This window comes from Bos taurus, chromosome 8, assembly GCF_002263795.3.
Source record: "Bos taurus isolate L1 Dominette 01449 registration number 42190680 breed Hereford chromosome 8, ARS-UCD2.0, whole genome shotgun sequence".
Lineage (NCBI taxonomy): Eukaryota > Metazoa > Chordata > Mammalia > Artiodactyla > Bovidae > Bos > Bos taurus.
This window is the reverse complement of record NC_037335.1, coordinates 29,347,094-29,363,848: the sequence shown is the minus strand read 5'-3', so window position 1 is coordinate 29,363,848 and position 16,755 is coordinate 29,347,094. Positions and strand designations below refer to the sequence as shown.

At 40.5% G+C, this 16,755-nt stretch overlaps 1 protein-coding gene across 4 annotated transcripts in view; it reads right to left on the bottom strand.

Annotated features, from left to right (window-relative positions):
- Positions 1 to 16,755, bottom strand: part of FREM1 (FRAS1 related extracellular matrix 1) — a 180,655-nt gene that overhangs the window by 91,751 nt on the left and 72,149 nt on the right. For all 4 annotated transcript variants that reach the window (XM_059888997.1, XM_059888996.1, XM_005209921.5 and 1 more), the window contains 4 exons: positions 8,169 to 8,365; positions 7,360 to 7,450; positions 5,695 to 5,862; positions 1,124 to 1,332 (listed from right to left, as the gene is read on the bottom strand). In XM_059888997.1, the coding sequence (XP_059744980.1) occupies positions 1,124 to 1,332; positions 5,695 to 5,862; positions 7,360 to 7,450; positions 8,169 to 8,365 (665 nt within the window). The remainder of the gene's footprint in view (positions 1 to 1,123; positions 1,333 to 5,694; positions 5,863 to 7,359; positions 7,451 to 8,168; positions 8,366 to 16,755) is intronic.

The window sequence follows — 16,755 nt, the reverse complement described above, 5'->3', positions numbered from 1 at the left end:
GCGACTTAGCAGCAGCAGCAGAAGAATGCTTGAACTATAGCTCAAGAATGCTTGAACTATGTGCTGGCAAAATTGGTACCTTTTTTCTATCCATCATTCATTCCCTAGAAAGAATTACCTAAACAGAGCTCTCTTTCTAATGGGTAGGAAAGAGCTGAGATCTTGGGGTGGCGGGGAGAGAAAATTTTAATGAAAATAAGAGTAGTGAAAAGAGCTTAAGATATTGGAAGCTGTAAATAAAACAGTGTTACTAAACTTCTGGATGAAAATGCTCTTCCTGTACACAAATCCCCCTTCTTTGTCAATTTCCAAATGCAAAACTAAGCATTTGAGGCCTATACTTTATCAAAAAGACCAAAATTCTAGTTTGCAACTTGAATTTGTACAAGTAAGAAATTAACCAGTATGTCTGTCTACCTGACAACTGCGTTTGAGTATCTTGCATTATTTTGCAGAGAAAGAGTTTTACTAGATTTTTTTCTTTTTTAAGTGTCTTACATAATGACATTAGGCAGAGGAAAGGAACATCCTCAAGGTGACGGGAACTATTAATACTATAGGCCCACTACAGAACTATGAAGCAGGGATTACTCCATCCCTGACAATAAGAGGCCCAAGCACTAGTCTGTGTCCTGCCTAATCTACCCTACTTATTTGCCTGCAAATCACCTCCCCAGTAGAATGGATTAAAAAGTCACACTAAAGACATCAATCAACAGAATTCTATCCCAGAATTTCCAGGGTTATGAAGTTGGGTTTTCTGAAAGCCAAATTCAATTATGTAGATTAGCCTTATAGATTAGCTCAGACTCAATTCATCTAGTTTGACTGCTACCCTTTGTGATATGTGCTGTTGCAGCAAAATTAATATTCATGGAAACTCAATTTTTGCTGTTCAAATATTCATAATATCATTCCCATCAGTACAGCAAGCCGGAGGGGAAGAAAATGTCTGGAAGGAAAACTATAGGGTTGTTATTTCTAATGTTCAACTGCCCCTTGAGTGTATTAGGTGGCGTGTTGCTACTCCTGCAAGAATTGAATAAACTTCTTACACTGCCTCACAATTGATTCAAATGGGAGCCAAAGCATATAAAACAAAGAATCCAGGAAATGTTCTAACCTAAGTTTTAAGGCCTGGAGGACTCCCCAAGGAAACGTGGTCCCTTTGTTTAGAGGGAATCCATTTAGCTCCACCATTCCATGCTGAGGTGGACTCTGCAAGGAGAGGTAGATGTTGTCCAGTTTGGTGTCCTCATCAGAAACCAGGACATGCTGTGTGCTGATGACACATTGACCTCCCTCAGCCACTCTCAGAGGTTTGGTAAACACCTAGAAAGAAGGAGGAAACATTTAAAGCCTTGTTCACGAGGTGTACCTGAAAACAGAACTCATGAAAGCAACAGACAATTTCCAGCATTGTCTTTACACGTCAATCCAACTTTCAAGAATGTTCTAAAGGAGACAGACTCATAGATGAACATCTTGGCTAAAAAATATTTTTTGCTAAATGCTTTCAGTTCTAAACATTGATGGACACAAAGAAACAAGGCGGATCTAGAAACCTGAAAGCATCTACATTTCATTGATCTCAGATCCTGAATAGATCTGAGCAATCAGATCTATCAGCAGCAATCAGATTTATCATCAGTGTATGATATCTAAACTATGTATCTAAACTAAGAAAATAACATCTCTCATCATGTCCATATCTATCATTGCTTGGCACATATGTACCTTAATTTACAAAATGAACAAAACCTATATTAAATTTCCTGAGGGAAAGAATCCATGTTTTCTTACACCCTAAAAATTCTTAAAGACTTAAGTAACTGATTGGAGCATTTAAGCATTAGGGTAGTGAGCATTTTAGAGATGGGAGTCGAACAGGGAAACTGAAGACTGGAAACTGAAGAATTCACAGGAAATAGATTCATTCAAACATTAGACTTAAATATTAAAGCCATAAAGATAATTTTCTATAATAGAAAAAACCCACTGCTCAATAAAAATTCATTTGAAAGTAAAAAGCAAATTTGAACAACTGGGGATATTTATCATTACTTTGGGAATTGGCAAGAAGTGTTCCATGGTCAAACACAACCTGAAAAGAGTCACATATTAATATAATATCTTCACCTTGGAGGTTTATAAGACTCATAATCATATTCATGCTCTGAGATCCTAGAGTAGGAAAATCTGTTAAATTTATTTAACCTACTATTTTCTCAAATTTGTATTACTACACAGAATCAAAAACAAGTTGATACAGCTGGGCTACAAGTCATGGGCTTTGAAGGCTCCTCACGAACAGTCTGGGATGACTGCTCTGCTAATGTGAGGACACAATGTTCTCCAGGGAAGCAGCACTCTCTTCAGAGCAGCTGCCACTCCTAGAAAGGAGAGGTTTCCCCAAGGAGAGATCTCGAAAAGGGGGTTGGGAGTGAGGGGGCAAGAAATGGGCAGAGGAAAGGGAAGTGAGCAGGAAATCACAGCGTCCATGTACAACCCTGCTCCATCCTCCCAGCCACCCACAGCTACCCCAAGGGCAGCCCTTGGGTCATAGAAATGATGACACCAAGCTCCCTGGGACGGCTGCCTTGTATTCTTTAACAGACGAACTTCTTTCAGCAAAGCAAAACATAAAGTAAGTGCCTTTTCTCCCTACAACCACGCACTCCCACCTTTCCCAAGAGTCTTATTCTCATTTGCCACACCTATATTTTCACTGATTGTAGGAGAAAGAAATCAGAGAAGGCAATGGCACCCCACTCCAGTACTCTTGCCTGGAAAATCCCATGGATGGAGGAGCCTGGTAGGCTCCAGTCCATGGGGTCGCTAAGAGTCAGGCACAATCACTTTTCACTTTCATGCACTGGAGAAGGAAATGGCAACCCACTCCAGTGTTCTTGCCTGGAGAATCCCAGGGATGGGGGAGCCTGGTGGGCTGCTGTCTATGGGGTCGCACAGAGTCAGACACGACTGAAGCGACAGAAGCAGCAGCAGCAGCAGGAGAAAGAAATAAAGGGAGCTCACATTTAAAGAGGATTATTATCACTGAAACATGGTTCATGTGTGCCAGCCTAGTTTTGTCCTGAGTTACACCAATTAAGATCCCAAGATGCTAAATTTCAAGGAATATACTTTGCCTCATTCAGTGATTTTTAAATACATATGGTTTTAGAACAACTTTAGAAGACTAAAAGCATAAGGCTAACTTACTCTCACTTTTTCATCATTCACCTTCCAGTCCCTTCCTTAACCCAGTGTTTAGGTTTTTGGAACTTCAGGTCAGTATGGCACCAAGATTCTCTCATGGTTTCACTCAACCTAGCGGTCTGTGGATTTTTAACATCAGGGAACAGCTCCCACGACTATTTTCAAGGAGGAGACTCATTTAATTTGACTTTTATTTTATTATTCTCAGTTACTATGGTACTATTTCATTTGTCTCATACACTGTAGAAAAAATACAGAAGCCCCTATGCCTCTTGAGTCCCAAGTCCTCATAACAATTCCATTTACCTTCAAATGACAGAGGTAACTATTCACTTCACTCTTTCTGTTGGTTTCCCCCCTCCTCCCAACGGATCATCTTTCTCTAGCAAGAGGTTTGGATATTTTACATAAAAAAACAACTTCTCTGTGATTGTTCTGGAAAACACAGTAGCTTCTTTGGATGCTGTGCTATTTCAGTGCATGCGTTTCATACACAGAAAAGGATGATCTGAATAATGTCTAATCAAATTCACAGACATTCAAAACTGTATTTTCAACATGGAACATGATCTGGTCCCCAGCAGGGAAGGAGACAAAGAATCCAGTTTAGATTATTTCGTGTGACCTCTTGGGGGGCCATCTTCTACCAAAACTTGCAAGCTCAGAGGCCTGAGGGGTCAGGCCGGTGAGGTAAATGAGTGTCCTGAGCTGGATGGATACTTTGGTGACTGGGGAACATGCCCTGTCCAGCTGCTGCAGAGTAGGGGTGGGGTAAGCTACAGAAGTCAGAAATCCAGAAACAAACACAGAATGATTTTATCGAGATAATTCACACACAATACAATTTACCCCTTGAAGGTGTAAAAGACAATGTCTTTTAGTATTTTCACATATTCAAAGTTATGTAACCATTATTATCAAGTTTAGAATATTTTTCACACACAAAAACAAATACCCTGTCTTTATTAGCAATTACTCCCTATTTCCCCACAATCCTTCCCGCTCCCACCCTCCTATTTCCCCACCTTCTCCTATGCTGTGCTGTGTCTCTGCCCATGGGATTCTCCAGGCAAGAATGGTAGAGTGGGTTGCCATGCCCTCCTCCAGGGAATCTTCCCAACCCAGGGATCAAACACAGGTCTCCCAAATTATAGGCAGATTTTTCACCATCTGAGCCACCAGGAAAACCCAAGAATACTGGAGTGGGTAGCCTATTCCTTCTCCAGGGGAACTTACCAACCCAGGAATCGAGCCAGGGTCTCTTGCGTTACAGGTGGATTCTTTACCAGCTGAGCTACCTGGAAAGCCCCCATGCAGTCCTAAGCAACCACTAATCTACTTTCTTTTCCTATAGACTTGCCTATCCTGGATCTTTCATATAAATGGATTTGTACAATATGTGGTCTTCTGTGACTGGGTACTTATCTTTGAAATAATGTTTTCCAAGTTCAACCAATTGGTAGCACATATTAGTACTTTATTCCTTTACGTTGAGGATTGATATTCCAGTGTATGGATTGCTACATTTCATCTATCCATTCAGCAGCTAACAGAAATTTGGGCAATTCATTATTTTCAAGTATCATTTAGACTCATCAGAACAGTTGTGCAGGTTGGATAAGTGCCTCAGTCCCTCAGCATGAGACTTCTGCCCCACAACTTCGGGCAGGTGCAGAGATGATGGGGAGAGCACAGGAAAGGGAGCATCCAGGCTTTCCTGGTTTCATTTCAGGTGGGGGCCTGAGAAGGTGGCCTCTCTCCTTAGGGATGTGACATGGGTGGGTTCTAGTCCCTGGTGGTTCCTAACGAATGGGTAATCACACTTTGTCTTTCCACTTATGAGGGAAGAAAAACAATCCTAGGAATAGCCACACTCATTAACCCTAGCACTCTGATGGGGCGGGGGCAGGTGGGGAACAAACTCTCATGATGAATCCTAGCCCTGAAAATAGAATGTGCAAGGTAGCATCGCCTTTGTGGTCTGGTTTTAATGAGAGACCCAACAAACATGAGGGAGTGGAACAGGATAGGATGCAAGGGTCCATCTTAATTCATTTTGGAAAATTAAAGCGCTTATTTAGATGACAGAGCAGCATAGCTAGTCTGTGGGGAGAGCAAATAAGCCTCTCTGGTTGCTAAGAGACTCCTAATTTAATCTCCTTCCCCTGATCAACACGTGAAACTCAGTAAAAAGGAAAGGGGATGAAAGAGATTTTAATAAAACTTTGAAAATCATGCCAAATGATTTTCATGCCAAATAAAGCAACTGGAAAATCTCACCTTTTAGATAGAAAGTCCCATAGGAGGTGAACAACTCCCCTCCCCACGCTTGTATTCCCTACACTGTAGTTGGAAAATAGAAAAGTCCTTGGAAACAGCCTAAAGAGAAGTGAGCATTTCGAGTAAGTCTTTAAAAATCTTTTTCTCCTTAGGTCCTCCCTCCTCTTCATCCTTCATATCAACCACGATACCTACCTTTGGGGCCTGATTGTCCACCGGAAGAATCGTGATGTTAAAGCAGATCCCATACAGCGTCCCACCGTGCTGGTTACTGACGGAAAAGGCAAACTGGACGTGTCTTGGATGCGGACCTACATCTTGCATGGGTGGCATGTAGGCCACTTTCATATGGTTCACAGCGTGCTGCAAAGCAAATCAAGACAGACATGTGGGTACTAACTGCCAGGATCAGAGACATTTAAAGACCTGGGGCTAAGAGACCCATTGGGTTAACTTAATATGGAACATTGCAAACACTCCCATCATCAATACAAAGCTCTATCTTATAAATCACGTTTTCTAAAAATGGGAGGAAAAAGAACAAAGAAATTAAGAAACTATGGCAAGGGCTTAAAGTCAGCCAACTCTATAAAAGACAGGAACCTTGAATTCCAGTCCTATTCCACCATGAAGGAGCTGTGTGATATTGATCAAGCTACTTAAACTTCTGAGGCCCACGCACCCTGGAGCCCGAGCTCCACAAGAGAAGCCACTGCAATGAGAACCTATGCACCCCAAGTAGAGAGCAGCCCCTGCTCACCACAAATAGAGAAAAGCCTGTGCAGCCATGAAGTTCCAGCACAGCCAAGAGTAAATAATTAAATAAATAAAGTTATGAGGCCCCTGTTTCCTTATCTATAAAATAAATTAGGTAATAAAATAATAGAACTCATCATGAGGGTTGGCATATTCATTTCCCACTTCTAACTACCATGGGGTCACAAAGAGTTAGACATGATTTAGAGACTGAACAAAAACTGCAGTGAGATTCAACATATTGAACCTTAAACCTTAAACATATTGAATCTTGAACCTGAGGCGTAGCTGCTGCCTAAGCACTCATTATTACTGTCACCCCACTGAGGTCTTCAGAATATAGAATCATAGGAGTAGGGAGAAGGTTAAGGAAGGATTTTGGAAAGCAGTATGTTATGGGCTGAATTATGTCCCCCATACAATTAGTTAAGATAAGGCTGTACTGGAATAAAGTGGCCCTTAATCCTACATAACTTGTGTCCTCATAAGAAGAGACAAGGGAGAACACAGCCACGGGGTGACAGAAGCAGAGAGTGGAGTGATCATCTACAAGCCAAGGAATGTAAGATTCCCAGCAAACCACTAGTTGCTGGGAAGAGAAAAGGGAAGACACTCCCACCCCACCCATGAACAAGGTTTTGGAGGATGGTATCCCTGCTGACACCCTGACTTCAGACTTCTCGCCTCCAGAACTATAAGACTATACATCTCAGTCCTTTAAAGCCACCTAGTTTGTGGTCTTTGCCATAGCAGCCCTAGGAAACTAACATGTAGGTTATTAGATGAACTGAAATTGATAGACTGAAAACATATGCATCAGGTCCCTATATCAGAGCCCTAAACCAGGAACCTAAGTTGATGCAAAAGGCTGTATTGAATTATAATGAGATTTTATTATACAAACATATTCAACTGGATCAAGCATTTTCAAATACATGTCACTTGCTTAATGGGAATGTGCAAGCAGAAAGAATATAGACATCAGGTATTTGTTGCTTGTGGCGGATGTCAAAGGCCAAAATCCTCAAGAAAAATGCTAGGAGCACCAGACCTTCTCAGAGGACACTTTCCTGTGTTTGTCAACATTTGAGCATAGCATCATACCTGCGTGAAATACTTTAACCCTGGAGCTGCAGGAGTCTTGGTTAGCCTTGGTATGCTGTCCACCATGAACAATTTCCCAGCATCTAAGTGTCTAAAGAAAAATACAAGAGAACACATCAGCTAATTTTCCAGGTAAAAATTAAGTCACACATTAGCCTGCAGCCACATTTTCTAAAGCTAAAAGTGCTCATTGTCAGAAGAAATCAAATGTTCCATCTTTATATTCTCTCTTTATGTCAGGGGCAGGGACTTAAGACTTACTAGCCTTAAGTCTAGTATCATGAATGCCATTCTCATCCTAACTATAAAAAGTATGTACAAAATTTCTGCTCTGACATGATGAAAGGGAATCTAACTACAATGAAATGCTGTTAGATACTCATCCTAAAAACATTTACTCACTATCATTTAGTACATAATTAAAGCCTAAGGTATATTCATGGCACTTTCTGGATTGGAATCATAGAATATGACCATTTTTGTAGCCTGAGATATCTAAAAATAAAGCTATGAAGACTCAGTAAATTGTACCTAAAAGAAAAAAGCATTCTCTTTAGAAAAAGGGATTAAAGACTGTTTTCAGCCTACTTAAGCTAAAGACACTACAAGTTGCAGGCCATTTACCTATTAACACAGCCTTTGAAGAAGGCAGAGACAAGTTTGAGATTAGAATTAATGCTGAACTGAATATAAGTTCATGTCTGACTAACAAAGCAAGTGAACTAAAGACTACACAGTGACACTTTCAACTCAATCCTAGAACACAACTTTCAACTAATAACCCAAGTGATGACTTTTCATAGAGATACCTGCGGCTGGAGGAGAAAAATGGAGGAGTGGTTATTGTATAGAGCAGCTCCCTGTCTTGTGATTCTGTATCTATAAAATGTAGATGTTTCTTAGTGATGTAGGCCACCTCCGTTTCCTTGACAACTAAATGCCGAGAAACTCCAGGAGCCTCTTTTGGAAGCTGGTCATTTACTGGAGTGACATGGATTGTCACCACCTGGAGAGAAATTATCTGTATCATTAATTTGAAATACCAAAAGGACACCAGAAAAAAGACACTCCACTATCATCCGATCAACTATGATTTTCAAAAATTTTATAATACACTTCCAGTGAAAAAGTTCAGGAGCTATTAAGAGCATGAGCTAAAAATGGATCATTCTCCATCCATGTTTCACTGTATCTTAAGAATACAATTATCACAATTACATTTAATGCAGTCCTGAGTACTATCAAATGGGCATACAATGCACAAAATACATTCCTGGTTTTATTTTTTGTTGTTGCTGTTCAGCCACTGTCTTTTCTAACTCTTTGTGACCCCAATGACTATAGCATGCCAGGCTCCTCTATCCTCCACTGTCTCCAGGAATTTGCTCAGATTCATGTCCACTGAGTCTGTGATGCCATCTAACCATCTCATCCTATGCCACCCTCTTTTCCTTTTGCCTTCAGTCTTTCCCAGAATCAGGGTCTTTTCCAATGAGTCAGTTCTTATCAGGTGGCCAAAGTAGTGGGCCTTCAACTTCAGTAACAGACCTTCCAATAAATATTCAGGGTTGATGTCCTTTAGGATTCACTGGTTTGATCTCCTTGCAGACCAAGGGACTCTCAAGAGTCTCCTCCAGCACCACAGTTTGAAAGCATCAGGTTTTACTTTTACATCTCTCTTTACCAACAGCCTGGTCTTTCTCTTCCTCCTTCCACTCTGTCATAATTCCTTGAAACCTTGACATAACTTTTGGTTCCTCTTTTTCTACCCACACAGAACACATCACTAAGTCCTAGAGTTTGTATTTAGAAATTTCTCGAAACAGTAACCACATCCTCCTCCCCAGCTGTCAGCCGCACTATTCCTGATCTCGCTCCAGCTTGCATAATTTCTTCCTTGTATCATCGTAACAGCTTTCCATCAGCCCTAATTTCAATAACGAATCTTGACTTTCCATACCTCTAGTCTTATCTTTAAAAAAACACAAGCAAAATCAGGTTATTCACGTCCTTAAAGATCTAAAAAAAGATACAAATGAAGTTATCTACAAAACAGAAATAGACCCACAGACATATAAAACAAATATATGGTTACCAAAGGGGAAAGGCGAGGGAGGGATAAATTAGGAGGCTGGGATGAACATATATACACTACTATATGTAAAATAGATAACCACCAAGAACCTACTGTATAGCATCGGGAACTATTCTCAATAGTTTTTAATTTATCCAGGAAAAGAATCTGAAAAAGAATACATGTTGTGCTCAGTCATGTCTGACTGTGTGTGACCCTATGGACTATAGCCTGCCAGACTCCCCTGTCCACAGGTTTCTCCCAGCAAGGATACTGGAGTGGTTTGCCATTTCCTCCACGAAGGGGTCTTCCCAACCCAGGGACTGAACCCACGTCTCCTGTATCTTATGCATTGGCAGGTGGATTCTTTACCCCTGAGCCACCTGGGAAGCCCCTGAAAAAGAATATATATACATAAATATGTGTAACTGAATCACTTGCTGTATACCTGAAATTAAAACAACACTTTAACTATACTTCAGTAAAAAAATTTTAAAACAAGAAAGTAAAAAGGAAATCTTAAACAACCACCCAGGAAGGATAGAATTACTCAAACTCCCTAGCATGGTATTCAAGACCCTTCACAGTTTGGACACACTTTTTAACTTTGTCTTCTGCTACCTTTTAACATTAATCTAGCACCCTGCTTGCACAAAGCAGACCCAGTCCTGGTTCCCAGACACACCTCTATGCTCTGGACCATGCTGTTTCTTCACCCTGGAATGCTCTTCTCCTGTTTTCTCTAGCAACTCGATTCTTTCGTACTCTTGAAGGTTCTTCTTGAAATGTTTTCCAGTTTCTCAGTTGGATTTCATTTTCTCAAATTTTCATTATCCCTTGACAAACACTATAATTTCATTGTCTTGCATTATTAGTTTGTAGTTTACAAGTGGTCTCTCCTAGACTGTAAGTTCCACAAGAGGAGGATCACAGTATAGTCCACATGGAATGTGCCAGTGAATGGACAGTCCTGAGTATTCCACTTGGTAATTACTATCTTGAACAAGTCATTCAACTTTTTTGATTGTCCATTTTCTTATCTATAAATTAGGCATAATATCAGCTCCACCACATCTAGCATGGTATTTTGTAGGTAGGAGGCACTTTATCACGTTTTCTCACTGAATGAGTCTACATGTCCTGTTTGTGATGTTACGAGTTTTATCAAACATTCACAGCTTTAGATCTTGCAAGGAGGACAAGGAGATTTTGCCAAACAGTTTTTATCATCACTTTTTTTCTTTTGTTAGAATAATCCATGCCTGGTTGGAAGAAAGCAATTACTCTCCCTCGAAACGGAACATTTGCTTGGCATCATGAAAGCCTTACGCATGAAAGCATTAATATTCGTCTCCTGGTTTTGATTATTTAATATTGTCACTGAAACACAGATCAGCAATGCCAATTTTTTCTAAGAAAGTGGTGTTCACAAGAACCAATTTGAAAATGAAGAGAATTCCTTTTTAAAATTAACATACAAAGCAAAAATTAAAACATAGTTTAAGCTTTTGCTATAATATAAAAAAGACTGGAACATCAGCTCAGCCACCTACAAGCTTTTGCTGCCTGGGGCAAATCATTTAACCCCTTTGAGGCTCAGTTTTTCTGTCTGCCCATTGGGAATAATAAGAATGGCTACTACAATGAAGTGTTGTTAGGATCAAACAAGATATCTGACATCACAGAAAGTACCTGATGATAGGTGCTCAATAAATCAATTCCCTATCTCCATTCTTCATCACTTTTAGAAAAGCATATAGCATATTTCTTTGAGCCCCTTTTTTTTGGGGTGGGGGGGAAGGCAAGAATACTGGAGTGAGTTGCCATCCCCTTCTCCAGGAGATCTTCTCAACCCAGGGATTGCATCCAGGTCTCCTGCAAACACTTTACCGTCTGAGCCACCAGGGAAGTCAGAGAAGTCAGCTTCCCTGGTGGCTCAGATGGTAAAGCGTCTGCCTGCAATGAGGGAGACCTGGGTTCAATCCCCGGGTTGGGAAGATCTCCTGGAGAAGGAAATGGCAACCCACTCCAGTATTCTTGCCTGGAGAATCCCAGGGATGGAGGAGCCTGGTAGGCTACAGTCCATGGGGTCGCAAAGAGTCAGACACGACTGAGCCACTTCACTTCACTTCATAGCATATTTACTACTCCATTATGAAGTACTTCAATAATTAAAAACTAAACCCAGTTATCAAAATAATGGCACACAATGACAGTCATTTCTCTAGTTTCCTGGAATCTACGTCATAATTTTTTTTTTTCCAATTACAGTTTTTTGCTAATCTACAAAGTTCAGAAATTCTCTATGGGACCTCCCAGTCATGGTGTGGATCAGTGAGGCTCCACATAATTGAAAAACTGGATTTAATAAGGAAACAATACTTATTGTGCATTCAAAGAGACCATTTTCTATGCAAATTTATTCTCTAGTGTGCTCTTTGTACAAAAAGAATGTACAAGCAATGCTTTTTTATACCCCGGTAGTAATTCTTGGTGGGCCCATTTTTCAACATGCTTTATGATTGCCTAAGTTGATGTATCTTTACATATTTATGCATGTCCAAATAATTACTGTCTGTGTGTATTCTGTGGGTGAGAAAAAATCCAATTTTAACAAACTCCATAGAGAAATAAACTGTTCTCATTCTTACTGAAATCTGGTTGTAAAAAAGACCTAATTAAATAGCCATTCCCACACAGTGGAAAACTAGAGTCCATACCGGTCACTGGGCTCTTGCCTGCTGCCTTCCTCACATGCCTCCAGTCTACTTAAGGCCACAAGCACCCACAGACAGACTGGTGGGAAATCAGAACATAAAGAAATAAATCAGTATATAAAATGACAGTGACTAACCTTGACCCTCAGAATACACGTCACAATATGACACTCCACCAGCTAGTATCTACCTTTCTTGTGGACCTGGATTTTTGATCCCTTCTCTGCTCTGAGGTTTGATTCCTATCTGATTCCTTCTTCTTCATCTTCCTTTGAGATTGTGTGTGTGCAAGCTAAGTTACCTCAGTCGTGTCTGACTCCTTGCGAACCTATGGACTATAGCCCTCCAGGCTCCTCTGTCCATGGGATTCTCTAGGCAAGAATACTGGAGGAGGATGCCACACCCTCCCCTCCAGGGGATGTTCCTGACCCAGGAATCAAATCTGCATCTCTATGTCTCCTGTATTGGTAGGTAAGTCTTTACCACTAGCACCACCTGGGAAGCCGATCCTTTGAGATTTTCAATGCAATTTTTCATCCACAATAATTATCACTTCGGTTCAATTCAATTCACTCACTCAGTTGTGTCTGACTCTTTGTGACCGCATGGACTGTAGAAGGCCAGGCTTCACTATACATCACCAACCCCCAGAGCTTGCTCAAACTCATGTCCATTGTGTCAGTGATGCCATCCAACCATCTAATCCTCTGTTGTCCCCTTCTTCTCCTGCCTTCAATCTTTCCCAGCATCAGGGTCTTTCCAAATGAGTTATTTCTTTGCATCAGAAGGCCATGGTATTGGAGTTTCAGCATCAGTCCTTCCAATGAATATTCAGGACTGATTTCCTTTAGGATTGACTGGTTAGATCTCATTGCTGTCCAAGGGACTCTCAAGAGTCTTCTCCAACACCAGTTCAAAAGCATCAATTCTTGGGCACTCAGTTTCTTTATAGTCCAACTCTCACATCTATACATAACTACTGGAAAAATCATAGCTTTGTCAGCAAAGTAATACCTGTGCTTTTTGATATGCTCTCTAGGTTGGTGATAGCTTTTCTTCCAAGGACAAAGTATCTTCTAATGTCATGGCTGCAGTCACCATCTGCAGTGATTTTGGAGCCCCATAAAATAAAGTCTGTCCCTGTTTCCATTGTTTCCCCATCTATTTGCCGTGGAGTGATGAGACCAGATGCCCCGATCTTAGTTTTTTGAATGTTGAGTTTTAAGCCAACTTTTTCACCTTCCTCTTTCACTTTCGTTAAGAGGCTCTTTAGTTCTTCTTCGTTTTCTGCCATAAGGGCAGTGTCATCTGTGTATCTGAGGTTATTGATATTCCTCCCAGCAATCTTGATTCCAGCAGACCTGGGTCACAGAGCGTGTGGCATAAGCCTCTTGGAGGAGGTCACCATTAACCCCACCGTAGAACCACCGAGCAGACGACCCACAACAGCAGAACAATTATACCAAATAAATTCTGGCACTGGAATTATATCCAATGCTAGTTTTGTGCACTCCACTCTCCAATCTGACTTCTGATAAATGCCCATCCCAGCTGCCTGTTCTCTCCACTGGTCACATTACGTTTCCTTCCTCCCACTTCACACACAGGCCTTTGTGGCATCTGCTTCCTTTCTTTCAGTTTCTTAGTTCTCTTTCTTCTATTCTTATGTTCGGCTCTCTATTTTACTGCTAACATTATGCTCTCCTAGACTAAGACCTCAAGTGTAAGCTTTATAAAGCTCTCTACTGAGAAGAATAAAGAAGAAAATATTTTCCTTTTATGGTCTGCTTTATTGAGGACTACTCTACATACAATGAACTGCATTCAATTTAAGTCTATAATCTGATGAGTTTTGACAATCACATATACCTGTGAAGACACCACCGCAATTAAGATACATAATAACTCCTATGGATTTGCTCTTTTTCTTGGTTGGTTGGTTGGTTTGATGGTATTTCATTGTATAGATATACCATAGTCTTTTAAACCAGTCTTCTGCTGATGAGTATTTTGGATACTGATACAAGCAACTCTACACTTAATAATCTAAGAAAATATTTTTCACAAGCAAATTGAGTAAGTGAGGCTTTATTTGGCAACAGTCATTATAACCAAGATGGAAAGAGAGAGGGGCTCCCGGCTAACACTTTGTTGATGGGTAGGTAGATTGCTCAGTAGGACTATCCACATGGGAAGGATGAGAGGAGGTAAGGGGCATCTCCGCTTACGCAACTTCCTCCCTGCTTTGACCAGAAATTTACATGAGAAAATCTTTGGTCCCTGCCCCTTTGAAAGGAAGAATTCTAACAGTATGGCTGAAAAAATCCAGGGCTTGAGTTTAATCTTCAGTGACCCAGGAACCTTCTGATCACAAAAGTTCCAATCAAGTAACCATTTCATCTGGTCTTGTAGTTGAACAGCTGAAAGTTACATTTTGTTGAATATTGGAAATACATTTTTATCTATTGGACATGACTAGATACTTGTACAAATTGGAAGATGCAATCATCAAACAGACCAGGTAATTATTTGCATTCCTTAAGAATCAGAGTTTCAGTGATGATATAATTATAACATAGAAACTCTTACCAGCACACACATATACAAAATAATTGTTTTGTTTTTATACACCACACTAATTCCTGAAAACATTGAAAACTAAAGCTTTACACTTATTACCTCCCTATCTCACTTCTTCCCCAGTCCCTGCCAAATGGTTGGGTCTTCTTATTTCCTCCCAGTTTCATTACAAGTTGAAAGAATCAGTTAGTTTTAAAATCAACATACAATTCTTGGGGTTCTACTCTGAGGCAGGTACCAAGATCTTAAGACACAGAGATAAATATATCAGAATCCCTGTCATTAATGAGCTCACCATTGATCCAATAAAATAAGTAATGGCCTCACGTTATAGTAACTTGGTATCAGATCATGTAAAAGGACCAGATAGCCAAACCTGGGAAAATGGGAATAAGAGGATCAGAGAAGGATTCCTGGAGCAGATGATGTTATAGCTGAGAGCTGGTCCATATCTAGAGAAGCTAAAACTGCTAAAGACCAGAAGAGGGAGAGTTGGGGAAAACAAACCAACAAGCAAACAACTAGATGAATCCTACTCAACATATTGCTTCTGTATCAATGAATTTGTTTTTGTTGTTTAGCCACTTAGCTATGTTCCACTCTTTGTGACCCCATGGACTGCAGCCCACTAGACTCCTCTGTCCATGGGATTTCCCAAACAAGAACACTGGGGTGGGTTGTCATTTCCTTCTCCAGGGGATCTTCCTGACCCAGGGATCAAACCCATGTCTCCTGCATTGGCAGGCAGATTCTTTACTACCGGCTACCAGGGAAATCCATCCAAATTTTATTTGTCCTCAAATAATTTTCCTCAAAGGATGTGGTTAATTGCTTCTATTCTTAAGAGACCATGTGAGAGATTCAGAGAATAATTTTGAATTCTAGTTCAAAAAAGATGAAGGTTGAAACAAAAGCAATGACAGTGGGGTGGGGTAAGTAGAGATCATTCAGTTCGATTCAGTTCAGTTGCTCAGTCATGTCCGACTCTTTGCGACCCCATGAATCGCAGCACGCCAGGCCTCCCTGTCCATCACCAACTCCCTGAGTTCACTCAAACTCATGTCCATTGAGTCGGTGATGCCATCCAGCCATCTCATCCTCTGTCATCCCCTTCTCCTCCTGCCCGCAATCCCTCCCAGCATCAGAGTCTTTTCCAATGAGTCAACTCTTCGCATGAGGTGGCCAAAGTACTGGAGTTTCAGCTTCAGCATCAGTCCTTCCAATGAACACCCAGGACTGATCTCCTTCAGAATGGACTGGTTGGATCTCCTTGCAGTCCAAGGGACTCTCAAGAGTCTTCTCCAACACCACAGTTCAAAAGCATCAATTCTTCAGTGCTCAGCTTTCTTCACAGACCAACTCTCAAAACCATACAAGTAGAGATAGATGAGAGAAATTTCTCAAGTAAATTTAGTAATACTAGCTGACTGATTAGTTATACAGATAACTCAACAGAAAGAGGGTAGGGGTGACCACAGAAATTCCAGTTACAGTGGCTTTGCACAGCTTTAGTGAAATAGGCTAAAGGTCTTGTGAACATGTTGAGTTTAAAATAAATGTAGAGATGTCAGGTAGAGATGTAGGTACACAAGTCTAAGCTGGAGGATATTTAGGAGTCAGAAAGTTGGTGGTACATGAAAACAGCAAAATTCTTTTTCTCCCCATTTCTCTCTTTCTCCCTCCCTCCCTCCTCATGCCTTATTTTTCTTTCTCTCTTTTTCCAACCCTTCCCTTCTTTCTTTTCTCCCTCCCCACTCAACATACATTAAGAAGATAAATAAAAGCAGAGAAAAATATGATATGATTTTCTTAGAAGCACAACCATAATGGGGAATAAACATGACTGGATCTATAGAATTTAATCTGACTCATTTGTCAAGATTTACAAATAATTTTATTTCAGTACAATTTTCATGACTGTGGTCTTTACTAGAGAAAACTGACATCTATATTTGTGAGTATGAAAAATATGATCTGTAAAATATACAATAGCCAAAAAGTAAAAAGTAGTCCTGAATTTCCTAT